The sequence below is a fragment of the Euprymna scolopes genome, chromosome 40 (assembly GCF_053919585.1).
Source record: "Euprymna scolopes isolate OS-2025 chromosome 40, ASM5391958v1, whole genome shotgun sequence".
NCBI classification, from domain to species: domain Eukaryota; kingdom Metazoa; phylum Mollusca; class Cephalopoda; order Sepiida; family Sepiolidae; genus Euprymna; species Euprymna scolopes.
The window spans coordinates 12,849,888-12,869,889 of NC_136521.1; the positions used below are offsets into that span (position 1 = coordinate 12,849,888).

Consider the following 20,002-nt stretch of genomic DNA (forward strand, 5'->3'; position numbering starts at 1 on the left):
CGTCATCGGTAAGCGGGACGGAAGAGGGCACGTCATCGGTAAGCAGGACGGAAGAGGGCACGTCATCGGTAAGCGGGACGGAAGAGGGCACGTCATCGGTAAGCGGGACGGAAGAGGGCACGTCATCGGTAAGCGGGACGGAAGAGGGCACGTCATCGGTAAGCGGGACGGAAGAGGGCACGTCATCGGTAAGCAGGACGGAAGAGGGCACGTCATCGGTAAGCGGGACGGAAGAGGGCACGTCATCGGTAAGCGGGACGGAAGAGGGCACGTCATCGGTAAGCAGGACGGAAGAGGGCACGTCATCGGTAAGCGGGACGGAAGAGGGCACGTCATCGGTAAGCAGGACGGAAGAGGGCACGTCATCGGTAAGCGGGACGGAAGAGGGCACGTCATCGGTAAGCGGGACGGAAGAGGGCACGTCATCGGTAAGCGGGACGGAAGAGGGCACGTCATCGGTAAGCGGGACGGAAGAGGGCACGTCATCGGTAAGCGGGACGGAAGAGGGCACGTCATCGGTAAGCAGGACGGAAGAGGGCACGTCATCGGTAAGCGGGACGGAAGAGGGCACGTCATCGGTAAGCGGGACGGAAGAGGGCACGTCATCGGTAAGCAGGACGGAAGAGGGCACGTCATCGGTAAGCGGGACGGAAGAGGGCACGTCATCGGTAAGCGGGACGGAAGAGGGCACGTCATCGGTAAGCGGGACGGAAGAGGGCACGTCATCGGTAAGCGGGACGGAAGAGGGCACGTCATCGGTAAGCGGGACGGAAGAGGGCACGTCATCGGTAAGCGGGACGGAAGAGGGCACGTCATCGGTAAGCGGGACGGAAGAGGGCACGTCATCGGTAAGCGGGACGGAAGAGGGCACGTCATCGGTAAGCGGGACGGAAGAGGGCACGTCATCGGTAAGCGGGACGGAAGAGGGCACGTCATCGGTAAGCAGGACGGAAGAGGGCACGTCATCGGTAAGCGGGACGGAAGAGGGCACGTCATCGGTAAGCAGGACGGAAGAGGGCACGTCATCGGTAAGCGGGACGGAAGAGGGCACGTCATCGGTAAGCAGGACGGAAGAGGGCACGTCATCGGTAAGCGGGACGGAAGAGGGCACGTCATCGGTAAGCGGGACGGAAGAGGGCACGTCATCGGTAAGCGGGACGGAAGAGGGCACGTCATCGGTAAGCGGGACGGAAGAGGGCACGTCATCGGTAAGCGGGACGGAAGAGGGCACGTCATCGGTAAGCGGGACGGAAGAGGGCACGTCATCGGTAAGCGGGACGGAAGAGGGCACGTCATCGGTAAGCGGGACGGAAGAGGGCACGTCATCGGTAAGCGGGACGGAAGAGGGCACGTCATCGGTAAGCGGGACGGAAGAGGGCACGTCATCGGTCAGTGGAAGGGATGATGACAGGCCATTGGTCAGTGGAAGATGACAGCTCATTGGACAATGGTACAAATAAAACAGAAGACAAAAAAACTTTTACCACATATTGTCTCTCTAGATGATTCTCTCCATGCGTATTTGGTTTTTCTAAATCTTCAAAATATTTCATTATCTTCGCATCTTGGATTTCCGTATCCCCTCCTCCGAGGATAAATTCGACCAAGACATCATGGATAAACATGTATTGGTCCTGGAAAAAAGAAAAACACAAAGTGAATGATTTGATATTGCAGACGCCACATAAAATACACAAACTCGTCTTAAAAACACAACTAAAAATGAGAATTTAAAAAAAATTTTTTTTTTTTTTCAATTTTCACCCCAAACAAGGCACAGTGTCACTTTGAAGCAGGGGGCTACTATTAGGACTTAATTAGCGGGGTCATTATGAAGGGAGATGAGTAGAAAGAGGTTTGTTAACATTACACTTGAACTTCTGCATATCATTGCAGTTGGGAAAGCAGAATCCCGGAAGGGAGTTCCAAAGACCCGCAGTTCTGGGGAAGAAACTATTGGAGTAAAAGGCTTTCTTGCACCTAGGGATCGCTACTGTAAAGGGATGAGACTTAGTAGCTTGTCGGGTTTGTCGGGGGTAGTTACGTCGGGGAGGTACAAATGTTTGAGAATTGGGCAATTAAAAAGTTGCTCTTGCTAGATGGGGGCTACATAACCGACCCAACCATCTACAAATATGGAAAGGAACGAGGAGCATACGATGCTACACAATTTTGTCTTCCCTCTATTGCTTAATCGGTGCATTTTCTGAATAAGATGATTTCTTATAAAAAAAAAAGAAAAAAAAAGAAAAAGAAAGACAGTGATGAGACAATTCCGATAAATTCCTGATTCTTTAGAAATCTCTAAATGTTTAACAATAGAATTCTTATTTAGTCTCAAATCCAGTAAAAACCCAAACATAAGTATGCAGATATTTTCATAAAAAATAGGTTTGTTGGGGGATGATTTTTGGATTTTAGTTTTACTAGTAGTTTAAAATCAATAAATATTTTATTATTACTATCAGTAAAAGTAGATTTTGTTTTAAACAAAATCAAATAAGACAGACAATTCAAATAGCTTTTGGCACCGAAAGATAGGCTCCAAATTTTTCCGATTCCCCCAAAAGTTCTATTTTTTCCAATTCCCCGATTATGAAGCCGATTAATCATTCCAATGTTACAACATTCATGACTAACGTTGATTTACTCTTCACATGACTCCCATCACAGATTGATGGTGATTCATTATTTGTTTTCCAATCAATAATCCACAATCACCAAGCAAGGGAGATCACTCTAAGAACTTAACACAAAGAAAAAAAGCTCTTTCATCTTAATATAAAGGGAGACAACAGAAAGAAGGACTATACGATGCAATATGTTTTTGTCTGCCCTCTACTGCTCAATCGGTACCGTTTGAAAAATTTTGCAGAACACAAGAATAATGGAAACGACTGTGCAAAAAGTGGGGAAACTGTTGTATGAAAACATGCTTCAAAGACACTCTAAGAAAAAAAAATGCTCATATGGCAGCAGTACGATCTTTATGTGGCTTGACACCAAACGTATACAAATAGTAGAGATGTGTGTATGTGTGTCTCTGTCTGTCACGGAGAGGGTGTCCTGGGAATCGCCAGAACACAATGAGACAATCCCGGGAATAAAGTGACCTGTATTCATGGTGCCTGGAATGCGTCAATATTACGTCAATCGGCCAAAAAAGCTAACCGATATTAAAATGGGTTAGACCAAAATCAGCAAAAGAACAATAAACAAAGCTGGTGAAAAATAAGGTCATCAGGTCAATCGACACAGGGAACTCTGTCTCAGAGAGTTTGCAAAGCAATAAGCAAAGCTGGCAAGAAAAAGGTCATCAGGTCAATCGACACAGGGAACTCTGTCTCAGAGAGTTTGCAAAGCAAAGCTGGCGAGAAAAAGGTCATCAGGTCAATCGTTATAAATAAAACGGAAGAGAGGAAAGTGTCTCGTATTCATTTTAAACAAAAATAATTTTTTATTTATACAGCCAAGAGAAACTTGATGATCACAGCACATTCATATATGTAACATGTTCATAACGATCTGTTTAGCTACGAGTAATAAATGCAGGAACCAACAACCAAACGATTTAACTAAAAAAGCTTCCTCAGCGATGTTGAGCCCCTAACAACACCCCAAGAAGGGACCAGACTATAAGTGTGAACCAGAGGGTTAGAGAATTTGACACAAGAATCTCTGGCTTCTAGGGCCCTCCCTTTCTAGCTGTGAAGCAGCCTGGGTACAGTGGGAAACACTTAACTGCCCGAGAATGGGAATAGGACGAGCAAAAGTTGTTATTACTAAATGGGGCTATAAAAGCAACCCAACTATCTGCGGGTAGAGAGTGGACGATATGATGCAACTCTGCCTCGTCTGCTCTTTACTGCCTAACTGGTGCAGCTTGAAAGACCTTGCAGCATATAGCAATGCAAATAGTGCATTAAAAAAATGCAGCCCCATCATCTGACGACCATACGTTTTAAAAAATATCTAAATTAGAAAGAGGTAGCAGAAATATTGCTAAAAATAAGATTTTCTACCAAATCTATTTGGCATGCATGTGTACGCTTACCTCTGTTTGGACGAGGAAGTTTCGCTGTTGGCGAATGTGTAATAGAAATCCTGCAACATTCACAGTGCCTTTGTCTTTAATTTGCTGAATCATACTGTCAATCAAGATGTACGTCCCCGTGCGACCAACTCCAGCACTGAAAGACAAAGAAAAAGAAAAAAAACATTTAAAATCAAATCAAGACATTTCCATCTTTGTTTTACTTTTTTCGTTCTGTAACTCGTTCCTTCTCTTTCTAAAAAATTTATTCCATTTCTTTTCCACTCGAAATTTGTCACTCACTCTCTCTCAACATGCTGTTAATAATGCAGCTTCCCTCTTAAAAAAAAGATTTCTAAAAGTCTCCCAATTTTTCTTTCTCTCAAAACTTGCCAGCTCGTTCGTCTCATTCTCAAAACTCATCAGCTCGCTTCGTACCACTCTCAAAACTCATCAGCTCGTTCGTCTCACTCTCAAAACTCATCAGCTCGCTTCGTACCACTCTCAAAATTCTTCAGCTCGTTTTATCTCTCTCTTGAAAACTTGTCAGATTCGCCTTTCTTTAAAAACTCATCAACTTGATTCTGTCTGTCTGTCTGAAAACTTGTCCGCTTTGTCAGTCCATCTCTAAAAACACGTCAGCTCGGTTCTTTCTATTTCTCTGAAAACACGTCAGCTCGCTTGTCTCTCTATGCCTTTCTAAACTTGTCCGCTTCATCCGCACACCTCTCAAAACTCACCCACTCCATTCATACACCTCTCAAAACTCGTCCACTCCATCTGCACACCTGTCAAAACTTGTCCTGTCTGTCCACCTCTTAAAACTCATCCGCTCAGTCCATTCGCTTCTCTTAAAACTAGTCAGCTTCGTCTGTGTCTCTCCTTCAAAACAGATACTCTCTATTTATGTCACTTAAAACGCATTCCCTCTGTCTATCAAAACTCAGTCACCAATTTATTAACTTGGAAAGGAAGATAATTTCACTTCATTTTTCCTCTCAAACCGATTTACTCTTTCGATCTATAAACTAATTTTCAGAATTAATATTTTCTGATGTCATCACCATGTGTTAATTCAACATTAAACATGTAATTTTTCTTTTTGAATAACAAATATTTCAAGATTTAAATTAAGAAGTATGTGTTGAGTATTACTTATAATTACTTATAATTACTTATTCTCTCTTCTTTGCTTTAAAGCAATTGTTCCCAATTATTACTGCTGTGCCATGAATAGGTTAAAAGTTAACGTTACAATTTGTTCTAAGTCGAATACAGCTTTCATATCATCATAAACAAAGATGTTTGTGATGGTATGAACTAGGGTTGAGATGAATAATCGGAATCAAGAATTGAAAAAAAAAAAAAACAGAACTTTTTGGACTCAGAAAAATCTGTGCCTATTTTCCAATGTCTAAAACAATTCTATTTATTTTTTTTTATCCCTTTGATTTTATTTTAAACTTCATTTTCCACAACTCATAATTACGATGATATAAATATTTATTGATTTTAAAATACCAGTGAAACTAAAATCTATTGATAACAATCATAAATCTATTGTTTTACATTTACAAAAATATATGTACATTTGTGATAACCCAACCTTCCTCTACACACAACTCTATGTTTAGAAATTTTAAAAGAATTAGAATCAGTAAATGTATCGGAATTGGGGAAAAATATTGAAATCATCCCATCATTAATAAATATTAACAAACACATTATTATGTATGTGATATTGATAACCTAAAAAGAAAAAAAAAAAGTATAAAATTTATTTGTTTAAATTTTCGGATGTTTGGAATTTTCCATAAGTATAAGCACTGACAAATATTAAACATTCATTTAATTATCAATTTTTTTTTATGATAGGTGTATTACAGAAAATTGAAACAGCTCAGTAGCATGCCACCATGTAATAAAGCTTAGGAACCACTGCTTTAGAGTATAGAACAGAACGAGTAATCATTTAAAAATATTTTTTAAACATGTTTTCTATTATTTATTGGATTTTGGCATGTAAATGCATAGGAGAGGAAAAAAAATGGAGTGGAGTATGTATGTGTGACGTACCTGCAGTGTACAACAATTGGACCAGCCCCTGGGGGGTTGGCAGCAGCAGATTTGCGCACAAAAGTAAGCACTGGTAATGTGTAATCTGGCACACCGTGATCAGGCCATTCCGTATAATGGTACTGATACACCACTCGTTCAGCTGAGTGCTTTACAGGTGAAGGAAAATGTGAAAAGACAAAAAAAAAAAAAAAAATTTCAAAATATTTAAAGAAATAAAAAAATAAAAATAAAAAAAAGATTAGTTTAGTTTTTAGAATGGGTTTCAGTTTGCTACTAACCAACAGTTATTAATGTTGACAAAAGCAATTCATTTTTATACAAATAAATACACATTGCTCTTTATAATTTATATATAATAATTTATATTTTGTTGATGACATAAGCAGTGAAAAATGAAAATTCAATTTGGTTTTTGAGTCAAATTTAACAATTGATTTTATTTGGATTCTCCGGACTACTGTTCTCATCTTGAGTATTTTGTTTCACCTCCGACTTTCTCCAGGCGTATTTCTCAAACTCGGGAATATTTCTGTCAAACTTGGGAACTTGGACGGAATTTCAAATGAAATCCTTTATTTACTTCATAGGGGTAGCAGACTCTTGTTCTATCGCCCACACTGAGAATTGAACTGTCGACCTTCACGAGAATATCACTTTTACAATTGATTTTTTAAAGTACTCCAACCACTGCACTTGTGGACAGTTTTAGTATGAATTTTAGGAGGCTGAGACCTATTCTTATTTCTAGTTGTAAATATCACTATTTATTACTAATTATAATTACTATACATTACTGAGTATATATATATATATATATATATATATATATATATATATATACACACACACACAAATTGTATTACTTATTATTGTATATATTATCTATTACTTATAATTAACGGTTCCCATGTTAAATTCTATACTAGATCTACTTAGTAATTGCTTCTTTTCCACTTGGCTTTCACCATTGTTTATAATTTTTACTTCATCCTCCGGATATGATCAGCTATACCTGATTTTTCAATCTCTCCATGTATTGCGGCTTTTTGATGTTCTTCTAACTGTACTTTTAGTGAACGACATGTCTCACCTTTGAATAGCTTTCTGCATTTACATGGGATCTCATATACACAGGTCATGATTTTTTTCTTTAGGGGGGGCTTGACTCTCATAAGCTGTTTCCGGAGAGTTGAAACGTTGTGAAAATGGCGCTCATGGTGAGAACAGTGATGCGATGAACGCAAATAATATGGATAACCAATCCTCATCTCAAAAATGAAGAAACGTAAACGTAATAAAATGCCTCTTGACAGAGGTGGTGGGAGAACGCAACGAAATTGAGAAAGAAAGTTGACAGTGATGAATTCCAGCTGATTATTTTATTTATTTATTTTATTCATTTTTAGTTCATGAGAGGGGAATCTATCACCATAATTTCCCTTACATATGTCAGTTAGACTTTTATTCCAGAAGTTGAAACCCAATTACAGGAGACTAAACCAGACCTTTTATTTTTAAGCGAAACTGGCTTTGGACAGACTATTTCCCTAGATGAGTTCGTAATTAAAGGATACTCTAACTTAACTTTCAAATCTGATCCCCAAGATCGCCATGGGCATGGAATATGTAAACAATTGATTTTTACAGAAATATCGAAATTAAAACAAATAATGTATTTGACATCAGATCAACAATATAATTATTGTTTTCACAAATTTCTTTTATAATTCCAGAGTTTCATAACTCACAGCATATCAAAACAACTTCACCTGAATTCCAAAAGTATACTGAGAAGAACGTTGCAATCTTCATTTATATTTCATTAACCCTCCTTTTGTAACAAGAAAACGCATGCCACCATCACCATGATTTCCTATTAGTTTTCAACTTACTACCATTATTATTAGTAGTAGTTATAGTAATATCATTACTTTCTCTGTCCCCCCCCCCCACGTAATTGCAATAGTAGAAAATAAAAAAGATTGCCAGCATACCTTTCTCTTCTTAGTATTTCTGAGGGAAAAGATTCTCACAGTATAGTGAGCTCGTGCGAAAGTGCTCAACAGTCGCACGGACATAATGCCGTAATCTTCCGTCCCTTCATTTGGCCAATACTGGTCACATTTCCTCTGAAAAGACAGAAAACAAACAATGCCAATTTAAAACAAAACCAATCAATACAATTTAAAAATCAAAGAGATAAATCCTTTACTTTTGAAAGAAAAAATTTGGTACATTTTTAGGAACCGTTTCATTCCCAGAAGTACAGCCAAAATTTCTATGCCAACCATGGATCTTCCATATATGGACTACCCAGAAACCAAAAAAAAGTTCTTTAGAAAAATACATAACAAGGCAGTAAAAAATAAAACTCATAAAAAAAATTAAAAAATGAAAAAAAATTAATTTGCATTGATTACATCTCCCCTAAAAGTCAGACTTTGCAATTGCTACCTAAAAAGTTCAGCCATCTTGGTTTATGAAGTCACAAAAAAAAAAAATATGCACAATAGTGTCCAAGAAAAAAACTGCCAGAAGAATTAATTGATTGAAAGTTTAAATATATATATATCATTATAAAAAATATTGGAATTTAGAGACAAATCAAAAAAAGTGTTATTTCTAACTTAAAGAGTAAAAGACAACTTAGAAGTATTTATGGGGTTTAAATTTCAACATTTCATAAAGTTTGATTGAATTTAACTCTTTATGACCTGGTTGAACTAATTCATTCAGTTGTAAATAAATGAATATAATGGCATAAATAAAGTGAGAATTGATTCAAACACGCCTTGTATGTATTCAGTATCTGGATAGATGCCAAATACCTCCAGATTGCAACTGTCCATTGCTAATAATCTGTATGCCGCCATCTGTCTCAAAGAGTGGAGGATTTTTGTTTGTTGTCAAACACTTTTTTTCAATCACAATGGATAATAATCAAAATAAGTTTATGAAATGCAAAAATTCTCAGTGGTATTCATTTATTTATTTTTGGACTATTATCCTCATCTTTTAGTTGTTGTTTCATGACGTTTCGCCAACTATTCCTCTGGCCTTCGTCAGGTGGTAATAGCCCGCAATAAATAAATTAATAAATAATACTCATCTCAATAATGAATTCCAATTAATTAATCTATTCTTAGTGGTTGTTTAACTATTGAACTTCATAATGAAAGATTGTTATCATGAAAAGTCGTGAAATCATAGTATCATTACTCTTTAAACCATCTAAAATTAACAATGAATATTTTTTAATCATCTACGTCATAATTCAGGTCATAAAGGGTTAATGAAAATCCCACTTTCTTTTTTTTTTTTTTTTTTTTCAAATTTATATACTCCCTTATGGATTTTGTCAAATCACAACTGAACTAAATTGACAAATTCTTCTTTTGATGTGGTTTGAACAGATTTCCTGGCTACTAGACTGTAGCTGTGTTAAGAAATCACAAAAAGAAAATTTTATAAAAGATCAAGAGGATAACCACGTAAATGTTAATGAGAGTCGTCACAAAAGTAAAGCCTATTTTTTAAACTCAAAAAGTTGAAGAGTTACGAAGACAGGAGTAGTATCACTAAGACGAGTAACATTTTGTACTCCAGAATATATTTTCACTATATATATTTACATAGTCACTAGCATTCTCAATGAACTTTTGCCAGGTATTCAATGATATGTCTCTATTTCTGACACACACACATTCATGACACGGATTGCTTTCTTAGAGTCTCACATCATCAATATCTGGAACAAATAGATGAAACTTTTAGGTCATGAATGCATAAGTTCAGTCATCATAACAATACAATTTGCAATCCCCTCTGATCAATTTGGGCGGAATTAAAAGTATAGGAGGCATTACTTCTAGTACTCCTATGCTGTCTCTCATATCTGGAAGATTATGATAAGTGGTAGAATCTTGTTCTCAACTATGTGACGAAGCTCTCCGAGCTATACACACAAATAAGCCGCATAAAATTGCTAAACAGTTGTTGTGGCAGGGCTTCATCCAACCATTTATTAATTCATACCAAGTGTAAAGAATTTGGGTTTTGTTTCCATTAACTCGTGATTATAAAGAGAAAGCCCTTCTTAACGATCATCATCAAATGAAGAATAGAAAATGAACCTTGGTTTTACTTTTGGCAGCCTCGTTTACTCACATCCCTTATTTGGTTCTCACATTCATGAGCGACGTTTCAGACCCCCCAAAAAATAAAAATCTTAAGAAATTTGAATGTTTACATTTTCAAGTTTCAACATAAAATTCAATGCATATTTAGAATTATACATATATATAAAAGCGAAAATGTATGTATGTATGTATGTATGTATGTATGTACGCTTTTCCTCGATGTCCACAAAAGGCTTCATTCAGAGAAGCGCTTGCTCGGTTCACAACTAAAACTTTTTATATCATCTATAAATTGTAATATCTCAGAGTTATCCACGGAGCTCGCCTGTCTATTTAATTTTATTGACTTTCAAACGTTAATTATTCAACATTTCCCGCATCGGCACGCGTTACATTCGGTTTTCGGTATAAAAAAAAGCGAAACACGACTCTAATCACAGGCCGAAAGCCAGTTGTCTCAAGAGAGCTAAGTAACGTTTGTTCAATGTCGACTTCCTCATATCAGACTGTAGCTTTCATTTCGCTCCTCCTAATAAACAGGGAGCGGGTTTTTAAAAAACAAACCGATGTATTCACCTCATTCAAAACTGTCCCGCACAAAATGCTTACTGCTGAATACCTATCGCCGTCACGTCAATCAAAAACGCGCATCTGTTTTTTTTAACACTTTACTATTTTCCAACTGCGCGTCGTGAAGGCTGCGTTTTTTTTTCACAGGCACCTATTTTTTTTTCACATTTTCAGTTTTTTTTCACATACCCCGAAAAACACCCGGGCAACGCCGGGTACCCCTCGCTAGTACATATATAAAAATAAAACAAAAATGCAGAAAAGTTCTTATGATGTACTAGCAAGGATACCCAGCATTGCTCAGGTGCGAAGATGTTTTATAGTAAGGGTATTGATCAACGGAACCCTAAAAAAATGTTTTAAAATGCTGTAGAAAAATCGAAAATAGCAGAGAGTACTCATGTGAGTGGAAAAAAGTAGTAAGCAGACTCGGACCTGTAACGCAAAAACGTCAAAGAAAAAAGTGACCCCTCCTTGTAAAAAACAGCCCAGTTGACGATCAAAGAATGAATGTTTTGGGCTAATTTTTGGGTATTTGTTCGTCAAGAGATTGAGCTTTCAAACAATACCAATTTTGTCAGTGTTGATCGTGTGTGTCGAAAGTTTAAGCGAGACATACACACACACACACACACACACTAGCAGACAGGTGAGATTTATATTATAATTCATCATGGAACGAAGATGCCATATTTCAAAAATCATGTGGGTTTGGCTAGTAAACAAACATATTTGTCAAAGGTCAACTAAAGATAAATATCTCTGTAGTGCTTTCGACAGATTAGACAATTTACTTGTAAAACACTTTTCAGGAAAGTAAAATTTCAAGATACAAAAGCTAAGCCAGAATCAATTTAATTTCGTATCTACAGTAAAACAAGTGCAAGGATTCTATATTGTGGAGATGGGATGCAGGCTGGAGCTTAGTAGACAGTGCAGAGCCTATTAGGTTGGGAACTCTTTTCTGAGTTCAGCAGAATTACCTTCTACATAAAGTCTTCTGATTAAACAAGAAATCAATCACTACGCACAAGAAAATAAGCTTACGCAAAAATTTTCCCACTCTTTATCTGTGCCAAAACCAAAACGTAGATTCCATGAACAAAGCTTCTTTCTTAGAATTGCACGTCAGTGGAACTCTCTTCCGTTTGCCCGTTTCCCACCTGACTACAACTTGGATGTCTTCAAGTCCAACATAAACAAATTCCTGGTAAACCGTCCCCTTAAGTAGACACTATCAAATCTCAACATTAACGTACTGCACACGCAATAACTCTTATCCCCGAGTGGCTTCTGGGCCTTGATAAGTGGTGAGCACCTTGGAAAAAAAAAAAAAAGAAAAAAAAAAAAAAAAAAAAAAATAGCGCTTCAATATACAATCGCTATAAAAGAATATGTTTTTGAAGCATGACCAGATGAGATACTTACCCTTCCTCGCTCCATCAAGTTTGTTATCATAACGATCACAGCAGAATTCTGCTCCCAGACCATACGCCAAAAGTCATCCACTGTCTGTGGTAGTGGACCTTGCGTAGCAATGTAGGCACGAGCCTTATTATATCCCTGCAAACAGAAATAACATTTATTTTCATAAAGAAGTACATCTCTATGTAGACATGACAAAAAAAAGAATAGACACCCATAGAAGCAGTTTATTTCAATAAACATATAATTTATAGAACAAAATAAATAAATGGTCATAAATTTAATAACTAATACTTGGTTGACATTACTTTTGCTGTTTTTAATGTTATAACTTTTCTATGCATGGCACTGATCAGTTGACGAATATCATCTTGAGGATTTTCTTGCCATGTCTGACACAATAATGCTAAAAGTGCAGGTTTAGAAGATGGCTTTCTTTTCTTTTTGTGAAGGTTTCAGTCTAATATGTCCCAAACGTTTTTAGTTGGGTTCATATCGGGAAAGGAACTTGACTATGGAAGTTTATTAATTCCAGTTTGGCTCAACCAATATTGTGTCACCCTAGCAGAGTGACAAGGAGCTCCATCTTCCATAAATAGGGAGTTAACTTGGTTCATTCTACTACTTGAGAATATTGGTAGGAGTCCTTCATATAATATTGAAACATATTTAGCAGAATTGATGTTTCTTTCATACGCTACCAGGTCTGAGCAACCATCACTCTAAATTGCACCCCATACCATAACTGAGAAACTCATATGTTTCAGCATTAGCTGCCGTCTTTATAAGTCACAACTCTTGCTATGGGAGCCTTCATACCCATACGTTTCCACTGTCGGGAAATAATGCAAATGATGACTCATCAGAGGAAATGGCATGGGTCCAAAAAGGTCAGAGGTCTCTCCATCTCATGAACGCAATCTTTTCTGTGCTTAATATTGGCAGGACAAAGAAAAGGTTTTATTCTCGCAGCCCTATGATAGTAGCTCAGCTTGTGAAGATACCTGACAGCTGTTCTGGGACTGATACCAGCTTGTGAAGATACCTGACAGCTGTTCTGGGACTGATACCAGTTTGTGAAGATACCTGACAGCTGTTCTGGGACTGATACCAGTTTGTGTTGCAATGTAAGATGCTTTGCACGAAGGATTCTGTTCAACATTTCTTTTCACAAGACACATTTTTTCAGAGAACCTGGGAGCGACCTGGATGAGGTTTTGTGCACTCTTTATTCTCTCTTGTGAATTGTATGACCATTCTATAAACAGTAGAAAATTGAAAAGTAGGTATTGAAAATTTTTCTGCTATTTTGCGTTGACTAAGACCACCTTCATGTTGATCCACGATTCGTCCTCGTAGAAATTCTGATAGGTCTGATGTTCCTTTGGTTGGTGGCATGCTTCAATGTTGTTAGATGCAATTTTAATGAAGTACTCCAAGTCATCTCTACACTATTCTTATCTGTAAATAAGCATATATTAATCTTAAGAAAAATATCGTAGTGTCTATTCTTTTCTGTCATATCTGTGTATATAAAGTTAGGCATCTTTTTATATAAATGTTTACGCAGAAGGATAGACAATGTGGGCTGTATTCAGTGTAATTTAGCTTTATGTAAAAGAAGCAAAGTGGATGGGGGTTGAAAGCTGTGTGTGAAAATTCAGATATTTCTGTTATTAAATTTTAACCATAGCTATTAGTGCGAAATGTGACAATCATAAAATTACAGCTTCATTTTTTATATATAAACAAGAAGTAGAAGATAACTGATTTTTTTTTTAGAAAGCAGTATTGTTTATGCATTAAATTTGAATAAACATTCGTATGTTATCGTCACACAAACTGAGGGACAAAGAGAATTATGATATAAACTAAATTAACACACTTTTCAGATAATTTTTTATGAAAAAAAAGAAAATTCAAGAAAACAGGAAAGTGAAAAGAGGAAAAAGAAAATAAAATAAAAAAGAAAACGTACAAGGAAAGAAAAACAGGAAAGTGAAAAGAATGAAAAATGAGAAAATTTCAAGAAAAGGAAAGAGAAAAGGTAAAAAGAAAAAGAGAAGAAAAAAGAAAAACTAAAGAGAATAAAAAAGAAAAAGACAAGAGAAAATAAAGCTAAGAGAAAAAGAAAAACAAAAAAGAAAGAAAAGAAAAAAAAAAGAAAAAAGAAAAGAAAAAAAGAAAAAGAAAAAGAAAAGAAAAAATAAAGAAAAAGAAAAGTATGAAAGAAAAAGAAAAAGAAAAAGTAAGAAAAAGAAAAAGAAAAAATAAAGAAAAAGAAAAAATAAAGAAAAAGAAAAGTATGAAAGAAAAAATAAATTTTAATATTTCTCCTTTTCTTGTTTCAAATTATTCTGTTAGTTTTTTTGTTTCATATTTTTTACAAATCCCTATTTGTATCTGGATTTTCTTCTAACTCGCACATGAAAAAAAAAAACTATCATGGAAAAAAACTCATGAAAAACAAAAAAAAACACTCATGAAAAACAAAAAAAAAACACTCATGAAAAACAAAAAAAAAAAAAAAAAAAAAAAAACACTATCATGAAAAAAAAAACACTATCATGAAAAACAAAAAAAAACACTATTATGAAAAACAAAAAAAACACTATCATGTAAAATAAAAAAAAACACTATCATGTAAAATAAAATAAAAAACACTATCATGAAAAACAAAAAAAAACACTATCATGTAAAATAAAATAAAAAACACTATCATGAAAAACAAAAAAAAACACTATCATGTAAAATAAAATAAAAAACACTATCATGAAAAACAAAAAAAAAAAACACTATCATGAAAAACAAAAAAAAACACTATCATGAAAAACAAAAAAAAACACTATTATGAAAAACAAAAAAAAAACACTATCATGTAAAATAAAAAAAAACACTATCATGTAAAATAAAATAAAAAACACTATCATGTAAAATAAAAAAAACACTATCATGAAAAACAAAAAAAAAAAACACTATCATGAAAAACAAAAAAAAAACACTATCATGAAAAACAAAAAAAAAAAACACTATCATGAAAAACAAAAAAAAAAAAACACTATCATGAAAAACAAAAAAAAAACACTATCATGTAAAATAAAAAAAACACTATCATGAAAAACAAAAAAAAACACTATTATGAAAAACAAAAAAAAACACTATCATGTAAAATAAAAAAAAAACACTATCATGTAAAATAAAAAAAAACACTATCATGTAAAATAAAAAAAAAACACTATCATGTAAAATAAAAAAAAACACTATCATGTAAAATAAAAAAAAACACTATCATGTAAAATAAAAAAAAACACTATCATGTAAAATAAAAAAAAAACACTATCATGTAAAATAAAAAAAAACACTATCATGTAAAATAAAAAAAAAACACTATCATGTAAAATAAAAAAAAACACTATCATGTAAAATAAAAAAAAAACACTATCATGTAAAATAAAAAAAAACACTATCATGTAAAATAAAAAAAAAACACTATCATGTAAAATAAAAAAAAACACTATCATGTAAAATAAAAAAAAAACACTATCATGTAAAATAAAAAAAAACACTATCATGTAAAATAAAATAAAAAACACTATCATGAAAAACAAAAAAAAACACTATCATGTAAAATAAAAAAAAACACTATCATGTAAAATAAAAAAAAAACACTATCATGTAAAATAAAAAAAAACACTATCATGTAAAATAAAATAAAAAACACTATCATGAAAAACAAAAAAAAAACACTATCATGAAAAACAAAAAAAAAACACTATCATGTAAAATAAAAAAAAAACACTATCATGTAAAATAAAATAAAAAACACTATCATGTAAAATAAAATAAAAAACACTATCATGAGGAAAACAAATCATCTATTGCTTCACAGGCAAGTACTAAATCATTAGCATTTCTTCTGGACAACCTGGATTTTTACAAGGAGTTATCCGACCATTAATGATGCAAAAAAAAAAAAAAAGATTCGGAGTGTTTTTTTTTTTTTAAAAACTTTGAGAGAAAAGAATACGCACGTCTACGTAGTTAGCATTAATATAATCCGAATGCTTCTGTCGACTCATTATAGGTTTCAGCTGGCATCTGGTGTGGTCAACTATGGACAAAGAAAAAGAGAAGAATTAACATTTTATGAATGATTATTCATTTAGGATTGGCAGAAAAGAAATAAGGTAATTTCATAGGAACCAATTCCAGTGTCCATAAATGCGTAATAAACCATTGTTGCAATAATGCCAAGTCGTTTGCAAAGCTTATCAAAAGTGACAAGTACTGGAAATCTGGGGAGACTTGTTGACATCCAGACTCCAGGGTACACCACTGGTTACTATCAGTGTGTAATCTCTGATGAAGACTTCTGCGAGAACTCCTAGTGAGTACTACCACCCCCACCACTACTACTACTAATAATAATGTTAAGAATGAAATAAAATATTATTTGGATCATTCAAACTACTGTACTGATCTTAGATGTACAAAGTTTCATACAACGTAAACTGTAACCATCTTCATGTGTACTTTTTCAAACTCAGAAATATCTATGGAATTCAAAACCGGCCTCAAAGCCTAGTGACCAGCAGCCTCTTTCCCACAGAAGAGTCGTTGGGAGCCTGTCTCTGCTCTATCATTATTTTTGTGGCAAGTGCTCATCTGAGCTCCAATTTATGGTCTTCCCTTACAAAACTTTCACAAAAAGACACCCGACTAGCTACAACCACTATCAACATTTTCCTTCACTCTCTGTCTGTGCCTAAATCTGAACGCAAATTCCATGAACAAAGCTGCTTTCATAGAACTGCCTGCCTGAAAAACCATCTTGGAATACGACTCAAACGATGGATCAAAAGTTATAATAAATTAATAGGTAATAAATCTTATAATCAGTGAATACATGTGAGATTTATATCAGTAGACTAGCAGGGAGACCCAACACTGTCCAGGATTGAATGAGGGGTCAACAAATGTTCCACCCTCTCATGAAATTCATGAAATCGCCCCCCCCCCTTTTTAATTAAATCAATTACCTCGTCTAGGTAGACCTCCCCACCTGCAATGTACTGAGAGGAAGCTTCACATATTTCAAGTCTGTAGATTAAAAATTCATTGTGTATATAGGTTGAGAAGTGTCACAAACACATACATATATATATATATATATATATATATATATGATGATGATTGCAACGTCTTGTCAGACGAGTGCCACTCCCTCAGACATTTAAAATCCATGAGCCCAAATGCTTGAGGGAGTATCTATACAAATATGATGTTACAGAGTCTTAGCTTTGTACGACAGCTAAGTCTCTCTCTCGGTTCAAAATGTTGAGATCCTGCAACAAGCAAGAGCAAGATAGCCAGCAACAAATTAAACTGCAGACCAGCTTAATGTGGGTATTGGTCTTCCACTTTATGGTTTTTTAAATCAGAGATTTGCTTCTCCTAGAAAGGTTGCCTTCACCACAGCTTACGGGAGCCCTCTCTACCCCAATACACAAATATACTAATGCTAGTTGGCCGTTGACCCAGAAAAAGAGTTCATTCGCCCTTTGGAAGGTTTTATTTTTAATCCTTCAGGGAGACTAGCCGCCCTCCTCACCAAACAAGTCTGGTGGGGAACCAGTTTAGTCGCCGGTGACCCCACCATGAGGCAGGTAGTACTGGGTTACATGGTACCAGACATATAATGATAGATGTATCGAGACACAGGAATGGGTATGTTTGATCTGGCATAATGATGATTCATTAAAATTGTGGGGTCTGCATATGCACCTGATCCACAAAGTATGGAAATAAAAAATTAAAAAAAAATGTTTACAAGGGTTTTTGATATAGATGTACATAATGCTTTGATAAGTATGTTTTAACTTAAATAGGGATGGTATAAAATTGTGGGTCTGCATTCGCGCATGGCCTCCATAGAATGGAAATAGGCACAAACTTTAATAAAGACTTTTCATATCTATCTGCATAAGTATACTTTGATAATTATGTTTCAGTTTGAAGAAATATGGTATAATAAAATTATGGGGTGTTGGTTCGCGCCTGACCTCCATAGAATGGAAATATGTCACAAAGTTTAACAAGGTTTTTTAATATAGATCCACAGAATATTGTGATAAATGTTTCAGTGTGAACAGGTATGGTATAATAAATTATGGGGTTTATCTATTTTATTTTTACTTTCATCATATTTTGCTTTGGTTTTGAAACCCCCAAATTCGAAGCTATCTCTTTACAATCCTTCCTTTTCATAACCTTTCATACTTTCATAAATCAGGGTCCATTTTCTGTAGACTGTTTTTGAACCCAGTCAATGACGGGTACTTTTGCTAGTATATATATAAGCAGGAAGACCCAAGGTATGCAACGTATAAAGATGGTTAAATAATATATATATATATACACACACACACACACACACACACACAAGTTATAAAATCATTTTTTTGCAAGGTAGGAAAATGGTTAAACTAAATGCTATAAACTTCAAAAATGAAGGTAAAAAGCAAAATAAAAATATAACAAAAATAGTTGATCCAAAACAAAAGCTGTTGGTCATTTATGAGCAAAACTCGGTGGCAAGTTGATCATCAACTAATATGGTGAGATTACAGAAAAAGATTGTGAATTTCATTAAAGATTCCATGGTGGAAAACATGTTGCGCACATTTCTACAAACACACAATTTTATATTTTGACAAACATAACATTTAAAATCCAACTTGATAAAATTACAATGATTCATGCGATATGCTGAACTGATGACGATGGATTGAAAATCAGTTTTACTTTTATGCAAGTCAAAACCACTGAATTACTGAAGTAAATAAGATGAATGTAATGTGATCCGAGGTGAAAAGATTCTTAAGTGACGCAATGCCATAATGGAATGTTGTAGAAATGCTGTAATCAAAGACAATTACTTTTGACCTGATTATAACTTTTGGTTTTTCACTTTCTTTTCTCAAAAGTACAGCTCAGTGGTTAGAAGGGAGGGTCTCCCAACACGGATTCTTTAGAAAGTTGAAATATAATTGCATGTGTGCAGCCATGTTAATAATCTGGTTTGTTAATTCAGAGTATCCTAGCAATTTTATTATGATCGCCACCAATTATAAATTTAATTATGATCATAAAGTACATTAAAAATTTTATTATAAGATCAAAGTTACTGCAGCCATGAGATCAGCGACTACCCAAAGTCAGAAATCTATTAGAACATTGTGAGATTTGTCGCTTAGTACAGGTCTAATTGCTAGACAGCATTTGGTTATCTTCTCCCTCTTAGCACTGTTCAAAACAACATTAATAGTTTTTCTAATAAACATGTATACATATTATTTGGATTCTTTGAACAAATGTTCTCATCTTGAGTGTCATTTACACAAGTAGACCTAGTATACAGATGGACACGATATGGCAACCATTAATTATAGATAATAGATATTTACAGTAATAAGTAAACAATAACTCTCTCTATATATATATAGATGATGATGATGATTGCAACGTCTTGTCAGACGAGTGCCACTCCCTCAGATACAAAGTCCATGAGCCCAAATACCTGAGGGAGTATCTATACAAATATGATGTTACAGAGTTTTAGCTTTGTACGACAGCTAAGTCTCTCTCTCGGTTCAAAATATTGAGATCCAGCAACAAGCAAGAGCAAGATAGCCAGCAACAAGTTAAACTGCAGACCAGCTTAATGTGGGTACTGGTCTCCCGCTTTATAGTTTCT

At 35.1% G+C, this 20,002-nt stretch overlaps 1 protein-coding gene across 4 annotated transcripts in view; it reads right to left on the reverse strand.

Annotated features, from left to right (window-relative positions):
* The window catches only part of LOC145265375 (putative receptor-type tyrosine-protein phosphatase mosPTP-1), a 475,862-nt gene that overhangs the window by 14,111 nt on the left and 441,749 nt on the right, over nucleotides 1–20,002 (reverse strand). For all 4 annotated transcript variants that reach the window (XM_080121163.1, XM_080121162.1, XM_080121161.1 and 1 more), the window contains 6 exons: nucleotides 16,278–16,357; nucleotides 12,250–12,384; nucleotides 8,107–8,241; nucleotides 6,110–6,258; nucleotides 4,055–4,190; nucleotides 1,485–1,634 (listed from right to left, as the gene is read on the reverse strand). In XM_080121163.1, the coding sequence (XP_079977289.1) occupies nucleotides 1,485–1,634; nucleotides 4,055–4,190; nucleotides 6,110–6,258; nucleotides 8,107–8,241; nucleotides 12,250–12,384; nucleotides 16,278–16,357 (785 nt within the window). The remainder of the gene's footprint in view (nucleotides 1–1,484; nucleotides 1,635–4,054; nucleotides 4,191–6,109; nucleotides 6,259–8,106; nucleotides 8,242–12,249; nucleotides 12,385–16,277; nucleotides 16,358–20,002) is intronic.